This window comes from Myxine glutinosa, chromosome 8, assembly GCF_964187855.1.
Source record: "Myxine glutinosa chromosome 8, kmMyxGlut1.1, whole genome shotgun sequence".
Taxonomy (NCBI): domain Eukaryota; kingdom Metazoa; phylum Chordata; class Myxini; order Myxiniformes; family Myxinidae; genus Myxine; species Myxine glutinosa.
In genome coordinates, this window is record NC_136268.1 from 96,214,088 (window position 1) to 96,240,036 (window position 25,949).

The window sequence follows — 25,949 nt, forward strand, 5'->3', positions numbered from 1 at the left end:
AAATTTCGTCCGAATCCGTCCACAACTTTTGGAGATATTTTGTTCACAAACGGACAGGCAGGGACTGTCGGACTTGTGTTAGGAGGGATGTCCACTGTCGGCCAGGACTACTTTTGGCTTATTAGACATCCCGTCAGGTTAGTAGGCCCAGTTCGTCTTGCGAGAATAGCTTTCTTGTTCGGCAATGTCCTCTAATCGACTTGCGGACGGACGTTGAGAAATCCAAAGCTTCCTGTATCTGTGACCTGCGGTCATTTTCACTTCCCCTTTTTCAGCCATAAAGCTGCTGAAGCCAAGAACCTTTTTCATTCCGAACTGGGAAATCCCACATCTAATCGGTACAGTGAGTGCTCTCTGTTTGGAGGGAGACGCCAGTCGGTGTTTGCTCGAGAAGGGCCATGTCCGTCACGTCTCTCCTCGCGTTCGTGCTGTGTTTGAACCTTCCTGCAACTCTTGCACGAGTGACGCTGAAATCCAATGGTTATGAAGGACTCGTCATCGGGATTAACGAGGAGGTTGAGGAGAGTGAAGAATTGATCACGAAAATAGAGGTGAGATCTCGGCGTACACACATTTGTACTTGCAATTCGTTCTCCACTCGCTTTTGGATATTGTTTAGCATGTACAGAAGCTTCTTTCCGGAGTTCGTTTCTCAGGAAACAAGCAAAATTTGCTCCAAAAATCGAATGGGACAACAAACTTCCTGCTATGTGACACGTTCTCAAATGCAGGGCTTCTTTTATCAAGTTTTCCAAGAATATTTCTTATTGTACCGGAGCCAGGTCCCCCTAGTGGGTACCTCAAGAACCGCCGGATATGCACTCCGCAAAGCAAGTAGGCCCTACAGTGGTGGTTACAATGCACAAGGAACTTGGCCTCAGGAGGCCATGATAAAATGTTCCCTCACAAGGAACTTCGAAGCAGGATGAGGTCACATTATGAAATCCTGCCCTATTATTACCAGACCAACTTAAGGTTGGTTGTTTGTCCGTGCCAACTGGGAAAATCCCACATGCCAGTGCTTGCTGGGTGGAGGGAGCCAGATGCAAACCGGTATTTGCTCGAGAAGGGCCATCCATGTAACTTTTAAAGTCATCCATGTCATGACTCGTCCGTGGGTCGAAATGCATGGACTCGCATTCGGCGAGGAGGCGTGAGGGGTGGAGGAGGAGTGGGTGTGAGAACAGTGCGGTAAGCGCAGGCAGCGTGGGTGTGAGAACAGTGCGTCAAGCACAGGCATCAGAATGGGTGTGAGAACAGTGCGTCAAGCACAGCCATCAGCAGGGTGTGAGAACAGTGCGTCAAGCACAGGCATCAGAGTGGGTGTGAGAACAGTGCGTCAAGCACAGGCATCAGAATGGGTGTGAGAACAGTGCGTCAAGCACAGGCATCAGCAGGGTGTGAGAACAGTGCGTCAAGCACAGGCATCAGAGTGGGTGTGAGAACAGTGCGGCAAGCGCAGGCATCAGCGTGGGTGTGAGAACAGTGCGTCAAGCACAGGCATCAGCGTGGGTGTGAGAACAGTGCGTCAAGCACAGGCATCAGCAAGGTGTGAGAACAGTGCGTCAAGCACAGGCGTCAGAGTGGGTGTGAGAACAGTGCGTCAAGCACAGGCATCAGAATGGGTGTGAGAACAGTGCGTCAAGCACAGCCATCAGCAGGGTGTGAGAACAGTGCGTCAAGCACAGGCATCAGAGTGGGTGTGAGAACAGTGCGTCAAGCACAGGCATCAGAATGGGTGTGAGAACAGTGCGTCAAGCACAGGCATCAGAGTGGGTGTGAGAACAGTGCGGCAAGCGCAGGCATCAGCGTGAGTGTGAGAACAGTGCGTCAAGCACAGGCATCAGCAAGGTGTGAGAACAGTGCGTCAAGCACAGGCGTCAGCAGGGTGTTTCATACACGGACAACATACATATTTAAGTAAATAATTCGAATCCATGCATTTTTAGTCCTTGGAAGTAATTTCCACAACAGTATTTTCACATTCGGGAGATTTCATACTAAAACTACAATATACAACAGTAGTTCATGATAATCTCATTCACAGCCTATTGCAATTAACACTAAACCCTTTCATTCATTCAGAGAAGTTGTTTCATGTGTTGTTACCCAGATCGAATCATGCTGAAATTGTTTAAAATTTGTGCCCAGGGAGTCAAACTATTCGGCCTCGGGTTCCTCTATATCTGAGACACGACGATCATGATCGCACACACATGCACCACAATATCAACCTTTAAGACGTTTCACAAGGCATTGCAAATGAAGATGTTCAAACTTGTTGTTTATCAGAGTGACAAGGGTGGGTCACATGATGTATTTGTCAATTTGCATGTTTGGAAGTTTTGAAACACAAGTGTAAGGTTTGTGTCTGTCTGTCTCTGTCTGTCTGTCTGTCTGGCTGTCTGTCTGTCTGTCTGTCTCTCTCTCTCTCTCTCTCTCTCTCTCTCTCTCTCTCTCTCTCTCTCTCTCTCTCTCTCTCTCTCTCTCTCTCTCTCGCCCTCCTATCTTCTAGTTGTATATTTATACAGCAGACACAATCTGCTCGTGTAGCTGTCAACCCAAACCTGCTTGAAGAAGTGAGGATATTTCATAACATGCTTAGCCTCGACCTATAACTGTGCACAGTCGCCTCTGAGCTGTCCAGCTTGTGTTTGAATCCACATCCAGGGTGTAAAAAGTCATCCTGGTGTTCAGCAGGCAGGGCGAGGTATCGGTGCGTTCGCCGTCCAATGGATGGATGTAACCAATCCGTCTACATCAAGGTCCCACAGTATCTTTTGTTAAGAGAAGAGAAGTTATCGCAGACTCCTTGAACAAATTACAAATTCCTGCATAAAGTGTAGGGAGCAAGTAGTCTGTTTTTCTTGGATATCCTTCGGAACACCAACTTACACCGCAATTATGTCACAGTGCGGTTGTTGTCTAGTTTCAGAGAGCCGTTTCCACAAACAACCTTGAAAGTGACGGCGTTTTTCCTTAGTTGGAATCTCAGCTGTTTTACTCACATTATAATAGTACATACTTTAAAGATGTACTCACATTCTAATAGTACATACTTTATAGACGTACTCACATTCTAATAGTACATACTTCAAAGATGTACTCACATTCTAATAGTACATACTTTATAGACGTACTCACATTCTAATAGTACATACTTTATAGACGTACTCACATTCTAATAGTACATACTTTAAAGACATACTCATATTCTAATTGCACATACTTTATAGACGTACTCACATTCTAATTGCACATACTTTATAGACGAACTCGCATTCTAATTGTACATACTTTATAGACGTACTCACATTCTAATAGTACATACTTTATAGACGGACTCCCATTCTAATAGTACATACTATATAGACGTACTAACATTCTAATTGGACATATTTTAGAGACGTACTCACATTCTAATAGCACATACTTTAAAGACGTACTCACATTTTAATTGCACATAGTTTATAGACGTACTCACATTCTAATAGTACATAATTTATAGACATACTCACATTCTAATAGTACAAACTTTATAGACGTACTCACATTCAAATTGTACATACTTCATCGACGTAGTAACATTCTAATTGTACATATTTTATAGACGGACTCACATTCTACGAGTACATACTTTATAGACATACTCACATTCTAATTGTGCATACATTATAGATGTACTCACATTCTAATTGTGCATACTTTCTCGACCTACTCACATTTTAATTGTACATACTATATAGACGTACTCACATTCTAATTGTACATACTTTATAGACGTACTCACATTCTAATTGTACATACTTTATAGACGTACTCACATTTTAATTGCACATAGTTTATAGACGTACTCACATTCTAATAGTACATACTTTATCGATGTACTTGCATTATAATTGTACATACTTCATCGACGTACTCACATTCGAATTGCACATACTTCATAGATGTACTCACATTCTAATAGTATATACTTTATAGACGTACTCACATTCTAATTGTACATACTTTACAGACGTACTCACATTCTAATCGTACATACTTTATAGACGTACTCACATTCTAATTGTACATACTTCATAGACGTACTCACATTCTAATCGAACATACTTTATAGACGTACTCACATTCTAATAGTACATATTTTATAGACGTATTCACATTCTGATAGCACATACTTTAAAGACATACTCACATTTTAAATGTACATACTTTATAGATGTACTCACATTCTAATAGTATATACTTTATAGACGTACTCACATTATAATTGTACATACTTCATCGACGTACTCACATTCTAATTGCACATACTTTATAGATGTACTCACATTCTAATAGTATATACTTTATAGACGTACTCAAATTCTAATTGTACATACTTTATAGACATACTCACATTCTAATAGTACAAACTTTATAGACGTACTCACATTCTAATTGTACATACTTCATCGACGTACTCACATTATAATTGTACATACTTTATAGATGGACTCACATTCTACGAGTACATACTTTATAGACATACTCACATTCTAATTGTGCACACATTATAGATGTACTCACATTCTAATTGTGCATACTTTCTCGACCTACTCACATTTTAATTGTACATACTTTATAGACGTACTAGCATTTTAATTGTACATACTTTATAGACGTACTACTAGCATTTTACGTACTAGCATTTTAATTGTACATACTTTATAGACGTACTCACATTCTAATAGTACATACTTTATAGACGTACTCACATTCTAATTGTACATACTTCATAGACATACTCACATTATAATTGTACATACTTTATAGACGTACTCACATTCTAATTGTACATACTTTATTGATGTACTCACATTCTAATGGTGCATACATTATAGATGTACTCACATTCTTGTTAATTAATTAATTGTACATACTTTATAGACGTACTAGCATTTTAATTGTACATACTTTATAGACGTACTCACATTCTAATAGTACATACTTTATAGACGTACTCACATTCTAATTGTACATACTTCATAGACATACTCACATTATAATTGTACATACTTTATAGACCGACTCACATACTAATTGTACATACTTTACAGACGTACTCGCACTCTAATTGTACATACTTTATAGACGTACTCACATTCTAATTGTACATACTTTATTGATGTACTCACATTCTAATGGTGCATACATTATATGTACTCACATTCTAATTGTGCATACTTTCTCGACCTACTCACATTTTAATTGTACATACTTTATAGACGTACTAGCATTTTAATTGTACATACTTTATCAACGTACTCACATTCTAAGTGTGCATACTTTATCGATGTACTCGCATTCTAATTGTACTTACTTTATAGATGTACTCACATTCTAATTGTACATACTTTGTAGACGTACTCACATTCTAATTGTACATACTTTACAGACGTACTCACATTCTAATTGTACATACTTTATTGATGTACTCACATTCTAAGTGTACATACTTTATCGATGTACTCACATTCTAATTGTACATACTTTATAGACTGACTCACATTCTACTAGTACATACTTTATAGACAGACTCACATTCTACTAGTACATACTTTATAGACACACTCAAATTCTTAATGTACATACTTTATAGACGTACTCGCATTCTAATTGTCCATACTTTATTGACGTACTCACATTCTAATTGCACATACTTCATAGACTTACTCACATTATAATTGTGCATACTTTATAGACGGACTCACATTCTAATTGCACATACTTTATGGACGTACTCGCATTCTAATTGTACATTCTTTATTGACGTACTGACATTCTAATAGTACATACTTTATAGATGTACTCACATTCTAATTGTACAAACTTTATAGACGACTGACATTCTAAGTGTACATACTTTATAGATGTACTCACATTCTAATTGTACATCCTTTATAGACGTACTCACATTCTAATTGTACATACTTTATTGACGTACTCACATTCTAAATGTACATACTTTATTGATGTACTCACATTCTAATTGCACATCCTTTATAGACGTACTCACATTCTAATTGTACATCCTTTAGAGACGTACTCACATTCTAATTGTACATACTTTATTGACGTACTCACATTCTAATTGTACATACTTTATTGACGTACTCACATTCGAAGTGTACATACTTTATCGATGTACTCACATTCTAATTGTACATACATTATAGACGTACTCACATTGTAATTGTACATACTTTATAGATGTACTCACATTCTAATTGTACCTACTTTACAGACGTACTCACATTCTAATTGTACATACTTTATTGATGTACTCACATTGTAAGTGCACATACATTATCGATGTACTCACATTCTAATTGTACATGCTTTATGTTTGTACATGCTGTATTGTACATGCTAATTGTACACTGACTGGGTGGGGCTTGGGTGGCTGGGTGGCTGGGTGGCTTGGTGGGTTGGAGGATTTGATTTTAAAAAAGGCCTCCCCAAGAGTAGTTCAGTTCCTCATTGAGGTCCGTGAACAGTTCCTTGAGTCATTGGTGGGGGAGAACTGCTGGCACCCACAGCTCTTTCGCTGGAGAGGCAGTCCATGAGAAGTGGGTCAGGTCTTAAACGGGTGGGTCAGTCTTAAGCAGGTTGGAGAGGATCGCGCTTTTACTGTGGCGCCCTTCTTGCCTCGTGCCACCTCCAGCAGAGCTGTTTGGCTCGTCCGGTGGCGTTGAGGCCCACCGGCCGAGTGCACTTCGGACCGCGAGACTCACGCTTGGGTCGTGACTGGTATTCCTTTGTCTCGTCGCACTCTCTATTGCCATCTACTGTCAGATGCTTGAGGCCTTAAGTATAAACAATTAAGGTTCCCATTCATACGAATCCCCAGAGCACGTATTTTGGTTTATATAACTGTTATACGCCATTGAAATTGTTGGTACTCCTTTTCTCTCCCCTCCCCGTTTTAATACATGTTTTGAATTCACTGGCTCTCTTTTGAATTATTTGGATGGTGGCGGCCGTTGCTGGTTATAGCTGATTTGGCTATGTATCAGAATAGAGTAAAAACTAACAGAATAGCTGATTAAACTATCAGACCGGCTATAAACGATCAGAATAGCCAATGCAGATATAAATACTTTTAGAGAATATTCGGGTTAACAAGTGCTTAACGCTCATTCATAAATTCACCTCCTCGCTGGGTAAAAACCTTCATTTGGGTTCCATCTTCAAAACCGATTGGCTTCCTGACATTCGAATTGAACCAGGTATAAGTAAAGCAAGGTCCTTTATCCTAATTGGAGCATCTTGCCTATTTGGCTTGCGTGACCACTGGAACAATAGTTACAATGAAACGTAACGTGATGAAGCTGACTCTGAGGGCCTCTCAATTACTCACCGCAGGTAGGTGGGTGGTCTTTCTGTCTTCTACCGACACCTCTCCACCCTTTCTCTCCCAGCTCTGTCTGTGCTCTGTCCCCCAATATATTCCTGCAGGTCGCACAAGATCTGCCAGCAACCCTCTTCTGGTGCAACTGCCAAAATCAAGACTCTCTGCTCACCTTCACTCTTTCATTCCTCTTTTCTCCCACCTCTAGAACAAACTCCCTCACTCTCTTCAATCCCACTCCTCCCTTCAAGTCTTTAAAACAGCTGTTCACCACCATCTCTTATCTTCCCCCATCCAAAACCTTGATCTTTCTTACCCCCGTTAAAACACCCCAAATCCACCTCTTTCAATCTCCAACTTCTTTCCTGAAATTCCTAGTGGTGTTTATTTGCTTTATACTGTGTACCCCTCCCTCTCTTCCCCCAGCCCTCCCCTTTCCACAGATCTACCGACGTCCTTGTTCTCTACTGTTGTTGTGCTTATGCTTCCCCCTCTCTCTCTCCCTCTTGTCTCCCGCTCCCTTCATTGTATGTTTTATGTGTCCGTGCATGTTTTTGTGTTTAATATGTTAGCTCTTACACGAGCCTCCACTCTGTAAACAAACAAAAAAAATTATTGGTCGACAACCTTTTGAAATATCATGCTGCATATCACTTTTGATGCTGCATATCACATGCTGCATAAATATCATGCTGCATATCACATCTCTCAATAGAGAAGAATCACTTTTTAAAATTTCAAAAATTCTCGAATCCGAATCCGTCAACAACGTTTTGAGATATCCTGCTCACAGACAAATGGACAGACAGATATACAGACAAACAGACAGACAAACAAGGGTAAAAACATAATCTCCATCCACGTTTGGTGGCGGAGGTAAAGATGACACTAATGACACCAAAGGGTCCATTGTTATGATCCACGACCAGTGGATTCCAGCCTAACTTGCTCAATTGTATTGTGATGAATTGTCGTTGTGTGCAGGAAATGATGACGAAAGCATCTCAGTACCTGTACAACGCAACAAATCAACGAGCATTTTTTCGGCAGATAAACATTCTGATTCCAAAAGGTTGGTCACGAAGACCTGAATATCTCAACCGTCGTGGAGAATCCTATGGACAGGTAAATCAGTTATTGCATTAAATTACTTTACGAATATAGTAGCATCAAAACAATGTCACAATTGTTGATTGTTCAAGCAAAATCGTAAAAAGATCTTAAAACAAATAAAGCATGTTTTAAATATAATGACATATAGTTTTAAATACAATGACATATACGTACCTGCGTATTCTAGTGAACTAATGTTTCCCAATTCTGAAGAGGAAAGCCCACTTTCTATTCCATTATTTAATGTCAATTTATTCATTTCATTAGTTCACAATTGCATTGCAATACCTGAAACCAGTAAAGCAAAATCATATTGAACAAACGGGTAATTTCTGAACTACACTGTCCAGCAAAAGTTACAGAATCATCTTAGAAACAAGCAACTTTTCTCATCAAGCTTCATCACCGTTTTTGAAGAATTGGAGATTTTGTTCACCCCGAGTTTATTTATTTATTTATTTTTGTTATTGAGGCTTTCTCCGTCTCCTCTTCAGTTTTCCTGGTGCCATTAGGCTCCTTTCCATAACTCACAAGAGGTGATGTTTTGCAAATCATATTTATGGTCATCGATGCTAAATTTTTTATTCTTGTTCTTCCAATGTAAAGGTCCACATCACCTGTGAGATCACTCCTTTTTTCTTCTTTTTTTGTATACAGAATCGAGGCTCGTGTAAGAGCTAACACATTGAACATGAAAACATGCACAGACACATAAACCATACAATGAAGGGAGCAGGAGACAAGAGGGGGAGAGAGGGAAACACACAAGCACAACAACAGCAGAGAACAGGGACGTCGGTAGATCTGTGGATGGGGGAGAGCTGGGGGAGGAGGGAGGGGTACAGGGTGTAAAGCAAATGAACACTTATAGTGGGGTGCCCGGACACTCAGTCATTTCAAATATTGATGCAAAAGTTTCGTTTTCAGTACCAATTTGAAGGTAAGGGCCTATAGAACAATTTTGGTTCGAGTGTCAAGCACTCAGATCAAAAATGGGGATTCTGGGGACGTGGGGGGTTCCCGACCCCCCACCGGCCTATGCGGAAATATGGAAACTGTTATAACTTTTGATTGGATGATCCGATCTGAACATATGAGGTATGTATGGATTCAGGATCAGGAGTAGCAACTTGTATTTCAAGCATATTGCCCATAGAAGCAATAATTTTGCCAATATCGGTGCATATCCACAAAAAAAGACCAAGGGTCATCGGCCCGGTAAGCTGAAACATGTTTAAAAAAAAATAAACTGGACAATTATACTCGGACCCAATGATGTAGTGACATTTTTATTTATCTTTTAACTATGCTACAATATGGTGGTGAGTAACTGCTTGGACGATTGCTTGAATAACTCCTTGAACAATAGTTTTAATAAGAAAGTGGCTAACAAATCGACCATACACAGTCACGTGAAAAAGTAAGTAAAGTTTAGACTTTTTCAACGTATTTCAAAATACAGCTATTTGATCTTCATTTCAACAATATTGATGGATAAAGGTGATATAATATAACAAATATCATGAAACATTTACATTTTGTAGTCCATTGTATAATTTAAATAAACATAAATGCAAATTTCGCATGTGGAAAAAGTAAGTACACCCTTGGCTCTAATCGGTGGTATTGCCCCCTTTGGCAGAAACAACCTCAAGTAGGCCTTTCTTATAACTGTCTACCAGTCTCTGACATCGACTGGGAGAAATTTTTGCCCTCTCCTCCATGCAGAATTCTTTCAGCTGTGCGATGTTTGAGGGGTTCCTTGCATGCACAGCTCGTTTAAAATCCCCCCACAACATCTCGATGGGATTTAGATCCGGGCTTTGACTTGGCCATTCCAGAACCCTCCATTTCTTTCTTTTCAGCCATTCCTTGGTGGATTTACTGGTATGTTTAGGGTCATTGTCATGTTGCAAGGTCCACCTTCGGTTGAGCTTAAACTCTCTGACAGATGGCCTCACATTATCCTCAAGCACCCTCTGGTACAATGAAGAATTCATCGTGGATTCTATGATTGTGAGCTGCCCAGGCCCTGATGCAGCAAAGCTGCCCCAAACCATAATATTTCCATCACCAGGCTTTACAGTTGGTATCAGGTTCTTGTGGTCAAATGCTGTCTTTGGTTTTCGCCAAGCATGTCTTCTGGTACTGTGGCCAAATAGCTCTACCTTTGACTCATCTGTCCAGAGCAACTGTTCCAGAAGTGCTGGACTTTGCCTAGGTGTTCATTGGCAAACTTTAGTCTTGCCCTGATGTTCTTTCTGGATAGCAAAGGTTTCCTCCTGGCACACCTCCCATGTAGATGAAATTTGTGCAGCCTCTTTCTAATGGTACACTCGTGCACTTTGACATCAACAGTGGCAAGAGCTACCTGTAGGTCCCGTGATGACATTCTTGGGTTCTTAGAGACTTCTTTCAGCATCTTGCGGCCTGCTCTTGGGCTGAACTTGCTGGGGCGGCCTGGCCTGAACAAGTTGGCAGTTGTTTGGAATCTTCTCCACTTGTAGATGATCTTCCAGACGGTCGAATGATTGATTTCAAATTGTTTGGAGATCTTTTTCAATCCCTTCCCAGACTCGTAGGCATCTATAACCTTCTTTCTGAAGGCCTCAGAGAGCTCTTTTGATCTTGGCATGGTAACGCTGCACACTTCAACAACAAGTAGCAAACCAAACTAAATGTCTGAGGTTTAAATAAGACAGGTTCCTCCAAGATCCTCTCTAACGATGTTCTAATCATTTGCACCTGAGCTGGTGCACCTGATTCTAATTTTAGGTATTTGAAGTAGTGATAAATGTAGGGGTGTACTTACTTTTTCCACATGCGAAATTTGCATTTATGTTTATTTAAATTATACAATGGACTACAAAATGTAAATGTTTCATGATATTTGTTATATTATATCACCTTTATCTATCAATATTGTTGAAATGAAGATCAATTAGCTGTATGTTGAAATATGTTGAAAAAGTGAAAACTTTACATGGGGTGTACTTACTTTTTCACGTGACTGCATACATGTCAGTATTGGAAATTGTTCTGGTCCAGCTACTTCTCGCATTTGCACTTGCACAGACGTGTGCACTTCAACTTTGCCCTCATGCACTTGCACAGAGCGCAGGTACTTGTGCAAGTGCACTTCACATCCAGGTGGAATACATCCTTGGCGAGGGGCAGTGAGGTCCAAATGGGAAGCAGCTTGCCGTTCTCTTCCTTCCACCCATGATTAGTGGGGTTGTTGACAGGCATCATGGACCTTTGGGCTGTTGTCCAGATGCTCGGTTGGAAGACACTCCTTTTGAGATGTTGATCCAAAGCATCACTCGTTGGGGGAATTCTCTCCACGTTCCTAGTCTTCTGTGAGAACACCCTCATTCGGACGAGGTCAACGTCATTGTCCTCGTTTGACTCATTGGAGTAAAGCCTACAGACAAAGTTCGTTGCCACTTCTTTCAGCCTTGGCGATGTTTGTAATGGAGTTTCGACGATAGTTGCAGATTCCTCCATGAGTAGGAAAAATTCCACACAAAAAAAATTATATGAGTGCTTGACACTCGAACCAAAATTGTTCTATAGTCCCTTACCTTCAAATTGGTACTGAAAACGAAACTTTTGCATCAATTTGAAATGAAAAGAAAAATTACCCATGCACGGCCCCCCACTATTATAGGAATTTCAGAAAAGAAGTTGGGGGTTTAAACAGTCAGATTTGCGGCGTTTTAACAGGGGTAGAAAGAAAATCAAGGTTTTGGATGGTGCAAGATAAGAGATGGTGGTGAACAGCTGTTTTAAAGACCTGGAGGGAGGAGAGGGATTCAGGAGAGTGAGGGAGTTTGTTCCAGAGGTGGGAAAAAACAGAATGAAAGAGTGAAGGTGAGCAGGGAGTCTTTATTTTGGCAGTTTCACCAGAAGAGGGTTGCTGGCAGATCTTGTGCGTCCTGCAGGAATATTTCGGCGACAGAGCACAGAGAGAGCGGGGGGAGCAAGGCCAGAGAGGAGTCGCTAGAAGACAGAAAGACCACCAACCTGCCTGTGGTGAGAGAGAGAAAGGCTCTCAGAATCAGCTTCATCGCGGGAGATTCCAATGATACTGAATGCTTTTGTTTCAACCGTGTGAGGCTGAGCTAGGTGTGAGGCAGGAGCACCAGCCAAGAGGAAGGAACCAGCTTTTGAGGCCATTTTGCCCTGCAGAGCAGGGGTTGGCCTTTTTCGGGCACCGTGGTCCCCTTTTTTGAAGCGATGTTTTATGGCCGGATGCCCTTCCTGCCGCCAACCCTGTTAGTCGCCTCTTGCGACACACAGGGATTTACCAGTGAAACTGGTACTCAATTTGCCGACCTCGGAAGGATGACAGGCTGAGTCAACCCCCCTGGCGTTAATTCAGCGATTGACTGGGATTCGAACCCAGGATCCTAGGCATCCCAAGCCAGCACCCTGACCGCTAAGCCAACACCAGGCTCTAAGCCAACACCAGGCTCTAAGCCAACACCAGGCTCTAAGCCAACACCAGGCTCCCAGTCAAGAGGGGAGAGCAGTATTCCATTGAGCTGCGGCTGAAAGCTTTGCATGTGGTGAGGAAGCCCAGGCGGCGACTGGCTTTGGAGGCCAGCTTGGAAATGTAGTCCTGCCAGGAAAGATCATGGCAGATAGTGAGACCCAAAAGCTTGAGTGACAGAACTTCTTCAAGAGGATTGTTCAGAAAGTAGATGGGAGTGTTGTCCCGTCGGTCTTTTCAGAGAGACAAAATGAGAGTGTGAGATTTGTCAGGATTGAAAGACATGTTCCACTTGTTTAACCAGTTTGTGACTTTATCCAGGTCTGCAAAGAGTGAAGAGGCTGCTGCCTGCCGGTCTGAGGGTTGAGATATGGAGCGGCAGAGAGTGGAGTCATCAGCAAAGAGATAGAGAGAATTTTCCTGAGAGTCGGAGAGATCATGAATGAAGACCAGAAAAAGCACAGAGCCCAGAGCATTGCCTTGAGGAAAATAAGCCTGAACAGGAAGGGGAGATGAGAAAATTCCATTCAGGGCCGCACGTTGACTGCGACCAGAAAGGAAATCTGCAAGCCATGCGTGGAGGTTTCCATGGATACCATAGGAGGGAGTTTGGTGAACATGGTGGGGTGCCAGACCATATCGAAGGCACATGATATGTCAAGGGAGATAGCTCTGATTTCCTCTTTGGCATTGAGGACCTCCATCCATTGTTGATACTGCAGAAGCAGCATCTCCAGAGTGGAATTACCTGGTCTGAATCCAAATTGATGATCAGAGATCATGCCATTGGAGAAGAGGAAGGATTTGATGTCAGAAGCGATGATTGATTCCATGACCTTGCTGATTATTGGGAGCAGGCTGATTGGTCTGTCGTTGCAAGGATCTGTTTTTGCACCTTTTTGTGTAAAGCGGTAATGTTGGCTGATTTCCAAGCAGATGACAGATGACCTTGACCAAAAGAGAGGGTGAAGAGAACAGAGAGAGGCTGAGATTGAACAGCAGAGCAGGATTGTAGGACCCTTGGGCTGATGCCATCTGGTCCAGTTGCAGAATCAGAGTCGAGGATTGGCAGAAACTTCTCCACCTTGTCAGGAGAGAAGGACACAGAGTCCAGGAGCAGCTGGGTTAGACTGGGTAAGGTGGGCACAGAGAGAGATGGGTTTGGGACACAAGATTTTGAAGCAAACACAGAGTTGAGGCATTCGGCTTTGTCACCTGCAGTGTCGGCTGTGTAGCCATTTGAGGTAAGGGAGGGGCTGGAGGGGAAACAAACACCAGAAACAGATTTGACCAGATGCCACCAGGATTTGGAGGAGGGAGTCAGGTTTGAGTGTTCAGTCTTGAGATAGAGAGATATTGTTTCCTGGCTCTCCTGAGGGTACAAACACTTGTTCCGAGCTTTGTGAAAGGAAGTGAAGTTGCCTTCAGTTGGATTAGCCTTCCAAGAGGCAAAGGCAAGTTGTTTCAGGGCAACTGCCTCACCACAAGATTCAGTGTACCATGGACGGGAGGAAGAGTATGACAACTGAAGACGAGATTGGATAAATCTGTGCATGAGAGAGAGCAGTTTACTTTGGAAGAATTTCCAGGGAGAGTTTATGTCAGAGGCAGTAGAGATGGGAAACCAATCCAGATGTTTGATGGCGCTTGAAGACTGTGCCAGTCAGCCTGAGTGAAATGCCAGACTCGTTGACGCTGAGGAGGCTCTCTAAGAATGGCCAGACAGATGTCCACTTTAACAAGCAAATGATCAGAAGAACCGATTGGAGCAGAAGAAGAGCAGCAGACATTTGCAGGAAAGTTAGTCATAACCAAGTCTAGAAGAGAAGATGGAAATTGACAGATTGTGTCAGTCCCAGTGAGTCACAGAGGTCCTCTGCTGAGGTGCCATTGCTGGTGAGAGAGGCACCCACACCCAGCCAACTGGCATGATGACAGTTGAGGTCGCCACAATTGAGGAAGAGAGAGTTGGGATGAGTGGATAGAAGTTGGTCGATGTTGTCAGACAGCGAGATGTGAATGGAGTCATCACTGTTTGGAGGATGGTACAGAACACATATGAACAAAAGGTGGAAGCGGAGAGGAAGCCATAGCCCGAGGTACTCCTGGCGGTGTGGTGGAGAGAGGGCAGTGCAAGGAGAGTGAGGAAGGGAGTTTTTGATAAAGAGAGCAACCCCACGTCCACGACGAGGCTCGGGTCTTTCATGCAGTTGATTGCAGGGGAGGGAGTAACCCGGAAGAGATATTAAGGAATCAGAGACATCATGAAGGAGGAACGTTTCTGTTTGGCAGATCAAGTCTGGTTTGTCAGAAGCAACCTGAATGGGGAGATCAGTCAAGTTTAAGCGAAGGCCCCAGATGTTTTCGGTCCATATCGTGAAGGAAGAGGGAGGGGGAGCATCAGGTACAGGACAGGTACAGGACAGGTAGGCTAAGATGAGTGAGGGGTGAGAGGTGGAGGTAGGTAGAGTTGTTGATAGTGTGTCAAAGATTGCAGAAGAGCTAGGAGAAAGGGAAGGATGAGGAGGACAAAAGGTTTGATGGTGATGGGATGAGGAACAGTGAGGCATTGTTTGAGGGGGGGGGGGCAGAGCAAAGTCGAAGGTTGGAGGAGATGGAGGTGTGAGATGGAAGGGAGAGTGAGTGGGGAGGAGGCAGCTTTGAGGAGGAGGAGGAGGAGGGAGGGGGGAGAATTGGAAAAAGATGGTAGGGGGGGGGGGGGGAGATTAGAAGGGGAGGCATGGGGGGAGGGTTGTAGGGGAGGAGCAAGGAGGAGATTTGGAAGGGAGGGGTGAGGGGGGATTTTAGGAGGGGAGGGGTGAGGGGGGAGTTTAGGAGGGGAGGGGCAAGAGGGGAGAATTGAAAGGGAGGGGTGAGGGGGGAGTTTTGGAGAGGAGGGGGGGAGTTTAGAAAGTGGACGATTAATGAAAAACAAACATTTATTACAAACTGGGTTTATTGTGATTTTTCAAGTCAGAGATCTGTTTGAAAACAATGGAAGAGGGGTGTAATGAAGGTGAGTTTAGAGAATGTAGAAAGGGAGAAATGTAAGAGATTGAATTTTTTTTTTTTGAAATGGAATGATTTGAAGAGGAAATGGAAAAAAGCCTTTTAAGCCTCCCATGGATGGGAGGAAGGGTATGACAACTGAAGATGAGATTGGATAAATCTGTGCAGGAGAGAGAGCAGTTTACTTTGGAAGAATTTCCAGGAAGAGTTTATGTCAGAGGCGGGAGAGATGGGAGACCAGTCCAGATGTTTGATGGCTGCTTGAAGACCGTGCCAGTCAGCCTGAGTGAAATGCCAGACTCGTTGATGCTGAGGAGGCTCTCTAAGAATGGCCAGAGGGATGTCCACTTTAACAAGCACATGATCAGAAGAACTGATTGGAACTTTTACAACTTTTAACAACTTTTAAGTTGGGAAAAAAACAGCGTGTTGTAATATACCACTGAATAAAACACTGCAGGAGAAAGTTTAAACATATTTAAACAAAACCGTGAAAAACAATCTCGGAAAAGTCCCTGAAGTGAGATCCATATTGATCCATATTTTGAGATTCCATATTCCATATTGGAATATCGAAACGTTTTTGGAAGAGATTATTTGTTATGTGTCATGGGTTCAATCTACAGAAATTATAAATTGAGGAGGAAGTGTTGTACCATCTACTTTCTTCTGCTGTCATATCTGTCAGTCTGTGTCTCTCTCTTCAATATATTTTCTCTTTTCGCTATCTCCCCATCCCTCCTTCCTCGTCTCTGTTCCCTACATCTATCCTTACCCACTTTCCTCCCTCAAATACATTATCTTGCCACCACACATTATAGTTAGGCAGCTTAGCTATTTTTGGGGGAACGACTTTACAAAAGTACCATTTTTATTTTAGTAGTTCATTGGACCATATGCAATAGAATTAGGACCGGAGGCAAGACATATACAGTGTTTGACTTTTGCGCAAATACGACTCGCACAGCATAATATCGAGCAATACATTTATGCAAATAAATCATCAGCTATTGGAGTTAGACTAAAATCGTAAATACTGAAGGAACTGCGCTCCAACGCGAGTCGAAAGAATTGACGCGACCAAAGACGGAATTCGTCCGAGTTGCTTTATTGAAACAAAACAGCTCAGGTATTCTAACAAGCCCGTTTATCGGGCAGCAATATATATACACATTTATGTCGGGAAGTTTGCCCAGCAAAAGCTATACCGGGCATGCCCGGGTGTCAAGGGCGAGCCTTGGAAAGGCGAGTCTGGACCTGCCCGGGCGTGTTTGGCTGCGGCCTGGCAAGTCGAGGCTGGGCGTGCCCGGGCGCTCTGGGCGAGCCCTGCAAAGGCGATAGCGGGCATGCCCGGACGCTCTGGGCGAGCCCTGGAAAGGCGATAGCGGGCATGCCCGGACGCTCTGGGCGAGCCTTGAAAAGGCGATAGCGGGCATGCCCGGACGCTCTGGGCGAGCCCTGGAAAGGCGAGAGCGGGCATGCCCGGGAAAGACGAGACCGGGCGTGCCCGGGAGGTTCGGGCGTGCCCGGGAACAGCGAGTCCGGGCATGCCCGGGAGAGGCGCGTCTGGCCGTGTTCTGGCCGGTGCAAGGCGATTGTGTGCATCCAGCGGTAACCGCTACACACGCCCCTCCAGAATCGACCTGCACCGGCAGGGTCAATTTAAGGGGGGTCCGGATGACCCGGCCGAAGCGACCCCTGGAGGGTCGTGGGGAGGGGTCCGACGTGGTGGTGGGTGGTCGAGCGGGGGGAACTGTGGACGGGGGGCGGCCTCGCCGCGGAGGAAGGGCCAACCGTGGTGGTCGGTCGACGTCCATGTGCGCCGGTTTGAGGCGGTCCACAGAAATCCGGTCCGGCCGGCCGCCGATGAAAGACTTGTCGCCCCGTCGCAGGACCCGGAAGGGCCCATCGTACGGCGGCCGGAGTGGCCCCCGGTGCGCATCATGACGCACAAAGACGTACTCCGCTGTGCGAAGCGCCGGGGGGACGTAGGACTGGGGGCCACCGTGGCGGGACGTCGGCACGGGGGCAAATCGTCGGGCGGCCTCCTGGAGGTCCGAGCGCTGGCGAGCGGCGGACCAGGGACTGGTAGCGTCGGGCACGAATTCGCCCGGGACGCGGAGTGGCTGGCCGTAGACGAGCTCGGCGGCGGACGCCTGGAGGTCTTCCTTGGGGGCCGTGCGAAGGCCCAAAAGGACCCACGGCAGCCGGTCGGCCCAACCGTCGTCCTGAAGGCCGGCCATGAGCGCGGCCTTCATGGAGCGGTGAAACCGCTCGCACAACCCGTTGGCTTGGGGGTGGTAGGCCGTGGTGCGGTGCAGCGTGACCCCCAACGAATGGGCGACCGCGCCCCAAAGCTCAGACGTGAACTGTGGGCCGCGGTCGGACGAGATGTCCGCTGGTGCGCCGAAGCGCGCGACCCAGGTGGCGATGAACGCCTGTGCCACGTCGGCGGTGGTGGTGGAGGCGAGGGGCACAGCCTCCGGCCACCTGGTGGTCCTGTCCACCATGGTGAGCAGGTGGGTGAACCCCCGCGAGGGGGGCAGGGGACCCACCAGGTCCACGTGGACGTGGTCGAAACGCCGTTCAGGCACGGCGAAAGGTGCCAGCGGGGCCTGGGTGTGGCGGTGGACCTTGACCCGCTGGCAGGCCGTGCAGGCGTTGGCCCAGTCGCGGATGTTTCGTCGAAGGCCGTGCCAGACGAAACATGCCGACACCAGCTTCTGAGAAGCTTTCCGGCCCGGGTGAGAAAGGCCGTGCATGGAGGCGAAGATGCGGCGCTGCCAGGAAACGGGCACGATGGGGCGAGGCTGGCCCTGGGAGACGTCGCAGAGCAGGACGGTGCCCGCGAAGGGAATGTCGGCCAGGCGGAGGCCCGTGTCCGCCGCACGGAGTGCCTGCACTGAGGCGTCGGTGGTCTGGTTGGCCGCCATGAGCGCGAAGTCCACGCTGAGGTGGACCGCGTTCGCGCTGGCCCGAGAAAGACAGTCGGCCACGGCGTTGTCTTTGCCGGCGACGTGCCGGATGTCCGTGGTGAACTCCGACACGGCGGAGAGGTGGCGCTGCTGGCGGGCCGACCACGGCTCCGTGACCTTAGCCATTGCGTAGACCAACGGCTTGTGGTCGACGAAAGCCGTGAACGGGCGGCCCTCCAGGAGGTGTCGGAAATGGCGAACGGCCAGGAATAGCCCGAGCAGCTCGCGGTCGAACGTGCTGTAGTTTAACTCGTTCGGCCGGAGTTGCCGGCTGAAAAAAAGCGAGTGGCTGCCAAACCCCGTCCACCCATTGCTCATGGACGGCGCCCACCGCGTAGTTGGAGGCGTCCGTAGTGAGGGCGATGGGCGCGTTGAGCACCGGGTGAGCCAGCAGCGTTGCGTCGGCGAGGGCCCGTTTGGCGCTGGCGAAGGCCGCGTCCATGGCCGCGGACCAAACAATGTCATGCTTGGCCGGCTTGCCCCGGGGGGCCTCGTAAAGGGGCCGCATGAGCTGAGCAGCGCGGGGCACGAATCGGTGATAATAATTCACCATGCCGAGGAACTCTTGGAGGGCCTTGATGGAACGGGGACGCGGGAACGTGGTGATGGCCTCGACCTTGGTCGGCAGCGGCACGGCCCCGGTCTTGGTGATGCGGTGGCCCAAAAAGTCAACGGTCGTTGCGCCGAAGTAGCATTTGACCGGGTTGACAATTAAGCCGTGCTCGCTGAGGCGACCGAACAGTGTTCGGCGGTGGAGGAGGTGCTCGGCGCGGGACGTGCTGGCGACGAGGATATCGTCCAGATAGACGAAAAGAAACGGCAGGTTGCGCAGCACGCCGTCCATTAAGCGCTGGAACGCCTGGGCCACGTTCTTGAGGCCAAACGGCATCCGCAAAAATTCGAACAGGCCGAACGGCGTGATGACGGCCGTCTTCGGGACGTCGGCCGCCCGGACAGGTACCTGGTGGTAGCCCCGTATCAGGTCAATTTTCGAAAAGATGACCCGTCCCGCCAAACGGGCAGAAAAGTCCTGAATATGCGGGATCGGGTACCTGTCGGGGGTGGTAGCGTCGTTGAGACGGCGGTAGTCGCCACACGGGCGCCATCCACCCCCCGGCTTTGGCACGATGTGCAGTGGCGAGGCCCACGCACTATCGGAGCGCCGCACGATGCCGAGGTGCTCCAACGCGTCGAACTCGGCCTTCGCCACGGCGAGCTTGGCCGGGTCGAGGCGGCGGGCCCTGGCATAGACCTGCGGGACCGTAGTGGGTATGTGGTGCTCGATCCCGTGCCGCACCGCGACGGCCGAAAACGTCGGCCGCGTGAGGGCCGGGAATTCCGCGAGCAGGCGAGCGAACTCGTTCGCTGCCGGGAGGGCGCACGCCAGTTCGGTCGGCGCGGAGCTGCTCATCGTGCACGCCAGGGAGCTGAAGGTCTCGGCGTTGACAAGGTGACGACGTTTGACGTCGACCAGCAGCCCGTGCGCGCAGAGGAAGTCGGCGCCCAGCAAAGCCATGGGGACGCAGGCGGTCACAAAAGTCCATTGAAAACGCTGGCTGCCGAAGCAGAGGGTGACGACGCATGGGCCGAAAGTGCATATGGCCGAGCCATTAGCAGCGACCAAAGAGGGGCCGCAAACGGCGTCCCGCCTGTCCTGCTCGGAGGCGGGTATGATGCTCAGTTGGGCGCCGGTGTCACACAGGAAACGCCGCCCAGACGCTTTGTCCCGAATAAACAGCAAGTTGCCCGAGTGGCCGGCGCTCATGGCTGGGAATGAACGCCGGCCCGGCCGTTTCCCGACCTGCCGAAAGTGCACGGGGGCCGGCACGTCCGAGCCTTGTGTCCGAACCTGGCGTGGTAATAACACCACGCCCGGTCAGGTGGAGGCCCCGGCCGTCGTGTCGGAAGCGGGCGGTGCGGCGTGGCGGCCGCCAGTTGCACCGGCAGTTCGGCCTCCAACCGCGCAGGGCGCTCGGGCGTCGTGGGCGTCGCCTCGGACGGCGGCGGGCTCCAGTTAACCGCGCCGATGTGCTGGCGCGCCGAGGAGATCTTATCGGCTTCCCTGGCGAGGGCGCGGGAATCCGTGATCAACGTGCCAGCCAGGGCGAGGCGTACCGGGTGAGGCAGCTGGCGAAGGAACAGCTCGCGGAACAGAAAATCCGGAGAGTGCTCACCGAGCAACGAGAGCATATAGTCCATGCGCTCTGACGGGCGCGTGTCGCCGAGCTCAGGCAGAGCGAGCAGGCGCCGTGCGCGTGCTGCCGGTGAGAGGGTGAAAGCGTCGAGGAGGAGTGTCTTCAGCGCGTCGTATTTGTCAGCAGCCGGCAGGTGCTCGAGGAGGCTCAAGGCGCGGGCCGCGGTGGTGGAACCGAGCGCCGCCACAACATGGTGGAAGCGGGTGTCGTCCGCGGTGATGCCTCGCAGGGCGAACTGAGAGTCCGCCTGAGCGAACCAAACAGCCGCGTGAGCCTCCCAGAAGGTAGGCAGTTTAAGCGTCACTGCCGTATCCATGTCGGTAGGTCACCAATGAAGGAACTGCGCTCCAACGCGAGTCGAAAGAATTGACGCGACCAAAGACGGAATTCGTCCGAGTTGCTTTATTGAAACAAAACAGCTCAGGTATTCTAACAAGCCCGTTTATCGGGCAGCAATATATATACACATTTATGTCGGGAAGTTTGCCCGGCAAAAGCTATACCGGGCATGCCCGGGTGTCAAGGGCGAGCCTTGGAAAGGCGAGTCTGGACCTGCCCGGGCGTGTTTGGCTGCGGCCTGGCAAGTCGAGGCTGGGCGTGCCCGGACGCTCTGGGCGAGCCCTGGAAAGGCGAGAGCGGGCATGCCCGGACGCTCTGGGTGAGCCCTGGAAAGGCGAGAGCGGGCATGCCCGGGAAAGACGAGACCGGGCGTGCCCGGGAGGTTCGGGGGTGCCCGGGAACAGTGAGTCCGGGCATGCCCGGGAGAGGCGCGTCTGGCCGTGTTCTGGCCGGTGCAAGGCGATTGTGTGCATCCAGCGGTAACCGCTACAACACATAAATTGCTGGACAAATTACCTTGAACAACATGTTGTCTGTTCTAAAGCTATATTGTCATTACATCCTTGTAGTTGCGTACATGTTTGATATATGAGAGGTGCACGAGTCACAAGTATAACACATTTGTATAAACACTCGGTATTATATTACTAATTATTATTACATGGAAGCGTAGGATTTATTATGCAGGCATGCATAAGTTTTACAAATAACACTGCATGTAATGAAATAAAAGTTAGCATCCTTGTTGAAAATATACACATAATTGGTTTTTGTCCTTGGTTTCTGTCCAATAAAAAGGTGAAGAACACTGTATATTTCTTGCCTCCGGTCCTAAATCTATTGCATATGGTCTAATGGACCATCAAAATAAAAATGGCGCTTTTGTCAAGCCGTTCCCCATTTTCGATAAATATGCTGCTAAGCTGCCTGACTATTACAACGAGAACGGCACTTATTTGAGAGCATACCTCCGCCAGGTGAACAGTTTACGTTTTGTATCCCAGAGTAGACCAGAAAATCACAATACAGAATCACATTTAATCAAAATCATCCGTCCACAACTTTTTGAGGTATCCTGCTATATATTGGTTTTAGCCCCATCTCTCAATGGTGAAAAATCACTTCTAAATTAAATAATTCTCATATCCGAATCCATATCCAAAGCTGATCCAAAAGGATGACAGGATATCATTTTGTAAACAGATGACAGTTGTAAACCTCCTGGCATTAATTCAACGGAATTCGAACATAGGACCTTAGGATCACAAGCCCACCACCCATTAGGCCAACACCAGGTGACTCCATTCTAAACTAGAACGGCACTCAGTAGGTTGGCCATATCACTCAATGGTGAAGAATCACTTTAAAATTTCTAGTAGCCGGATCCGAATCCGGATATTCACCAAAATCTAAACATTTCGTCCTTGTCACATACGATACATGTCTGCCAAATTTCGTCCGAATCCGTCCACAACTTTTTGAAATATTTTGTTCACAAACAAACAGAGAGACAAACAGACAGGGGTGAAAACATAACCTCCATCCACCTTTGGTCGCAGAGGTAATACATCATGTTCAGCATTGCCTGAAGTTAGTGCCTCCTTCCTTTAGCAAAGTTTCCTTCCTGGCAAGGGAATTGGGTTGCTGTTTTGTCACTGAAAACCATTTTTAACATGTGACTTCCCTAACTGATGGCTCACAGAATCATATCTGATTCCACGTGTTTACCAAACTTATGATAGTGCTCGTGAATGCGTTCAGCAAAATGAAATCACAGTCATCAGGCCTGGATTTTTAATTTTGATGGGTTTGTAGAGTTCATTCAGATATGCTCGAACCATTTGTTTCTTTCTTTTTCCCCATTCTTTCTTACAGAAAATGTCTGATTTTCCTGACATCGACATATCTATGGAGTAGCACTATTGCACTTTGGTTGTAATTACCCTCGCGAGAGGAGTGGGTATTGCATTTGAGTCCATTTGTTTGTTTGTCTGTTTGTCACACGGAATAAATATGATTTTCTCTGCAACCGTTGGTCCGATTGACAGGAAATTTTCACCATAGGTGCAACTCCTCCTGCAGAATTTGAAAATTATAAATATGACGTCATACGTCACGTGTTATGGCCGCCATCTTGGAAAAAACGAAAAGCTTTGCACCTCTATATCTCCGAAAGTGCTGCATAGAAAAAATTGAGACATGGCTCATTGTAAAGAACTCTCCATGGGGAATAGAATATGGTAATGATGATGTCATCGGTCACGTGGTTCGGCCGCCATATTTGTCCTAAATGGCCGATAAAAAAGTAAATTCCGGCAAGTCCTCGGTCTCTGACAGATTTTTCATTTGTTTGTCTGTCTGTATGTCGCATGGAATAAATATGATTTTCTCTGCAACCGTTGGTCCGATTGACAGGAAATTTTCACCATAGGTGCAACTCCTCCTGCAGAATTTTTAAATTATAAATATGACGTCATACGTCACGTGGTATGGCCGCCATCTTGGAAAAAACGAAAAGCTTTACACCTCTATATCTCCGAAAGCGCTGCATAAAAAAAATTGAGACATGGCTCATTGTAAAGAAATCTCCATGGGGAATAAAATATGTTAATGATGATGTCATAATTCGACAAGTACAAAACGTCATCCGATCAAGATGCAATTTCTTGAGCATCATCTAGGGATAAATTGGAGGATAAAAAAACCGATGACGTCATTGGTCACGTGGTTCGGCCGCCATATTTGTTTTAACACAAAAGCCTTTTTTTTTAAAACACTGAAAATACGTACTGGCGAGGGTCTGCAATCTCTGATTGCTCTTTCTTGTTCCCTTTTTAATGTCTTCCATGGTTTGAGCTTGGGATATAAATGAATGTCTTTGTCTTGCACCAGTCTCAGCATAAAGCTTGTCGCCTGCATCCCTTCCGCAATGCTAATAATGTCCTGGTTTCTGTAAACTAGTCAATACTAATTTTTAAAATGATCTTTGATCCCATGCTTGAACTTTTCTTTCAACCGTTAAACCATTTTCTGGGAGTTTACATGTATCCATCAACTGTTTAATTTCTGCACTTGCTATCCACTTTTGGCTTCTCCCACAACTTGCAATTAACTAGTTATTCGCTTATTTTCCACAGTCAAAGATTCACTTAGGATGTCACATGACGTGCATGGTTGACATGCTGTCGTTACAATTACAAAGCTCAGTTTGATTGCTTAAAACCTTTTCATAAAAATTTTTTTGAATGACACATCAAAAGATCACAGCACACATAAAAAATGATTAATGCAGACTCCTTTTTCACATTCACACAGGTAAATTTACTATAATCACTTCCGGATCCAAAACTTATTTTTTAAATTACAAGTGATTCTTCACCATTGAGAGATGGGGCCAAAAACGATATATAGCACTAGTATAAAAGCCCTTCAAAATGACGGGTTGTGACAGTTTATTTGAAGTTGCAGCCTCCTGAGTGTGCCAAAGTCTGAAGCCTCAGCCTAGTGTCAGGTGTGCTTATATATATATTTTATTTATTAGGCATAATACAGATGTAAATGAACACTCGTTTTAGTTTGCGCACATTGCACATCACTTGCAGCGAATTTTACCTCCCTGTGCCTTGTATTTATTGTTATTTTTCAAAAAGTTTCTGTACACCACCCTTGAGGCTTGGTTTGCAAGCCACCATCTACAATTCCAATCGAAGAGACATATTTACACTTTTATAGAAAATATTTTTCGAGTTTGTTTTATCCTGAAAAATAGACCGTAGTGATTGCACATTCGTGTTCAAATATTGGCGTTTAAAACCCGGCTCAAATTGGCCTTGTGAAGGGGGACAGACATCAGTACAAACACACAAACACACAAACTGACATTGTGTTTTATATGGCAGATGATATTTCAAAAAGTTGTGGACAAAAAAAAGTTGACAGTGGACAAAAAAGTTGTGGACATGATATTTCAAAAAGTTGTGGACGGATTATGACAAAACTTGGGGGACGAGTTGGTAAGGTGACAAGAACAAGAGATTCGATTTTGGTTCAGGTTTGAATCCAGATCCGGCCTATCAGTGGGATACAAAATGTAAACTGTTCAGCCTGGCGGGGTTATGCTCTCTACCGAGTGCCGTTCTAGTTATTACAGTATCGAGGCTCATTGAAGACCTTCTAATGTGATCGAAAGAAACACAGAGAACACTTCATAAGTATCGATGTGTGCATAAAATTACAGGAATGTAACTTAAATTCCATGCAAATAAATTCTTTCATTGAAAGTAGCTATGAAATAACCATAAATAGACGCATCATCGCATTAGGGATATTGCACAACAAAACATAGCACGTGACTAATAATAGGACAATGTAATCAAATTTACATGATGATAAATTATAAAACAATGTAATTAATTTTCTTAAACATA

General features: G+C 46.2%; 1 protein-coding gene across 2 annotated transcripts in view; it reads left to right on the forward strand.

The window, feature by feature from the left end:
- Positions 1 to 299: 299 nt before the first annotated feature.
- Positions 300 to 25,949, forward strand: part of LOC137432735 (calcium-activated chloride channel regulator 3A-1) — a 115,670-nt gene continuing 90,020 nt past the window's right edge. For both annotated transcript variants that reach the window (XM_068124880.2, XM_068124881.2), the window contains exons 1-2: positions 300 to 551; positions 8,381 to 8,521. In XM_068124880.2, coding sequence (XP_067980981.2) covers positions 399 to 551; positions 8,381 to 8,521 — 294 coding nt within the window. In that variant the 5' untranslated portion in view covers positions 300 to 398. The remainder of the gene's footprint in view (positions 552 to 8,380; positions 8,522 to 25,949) is intronic.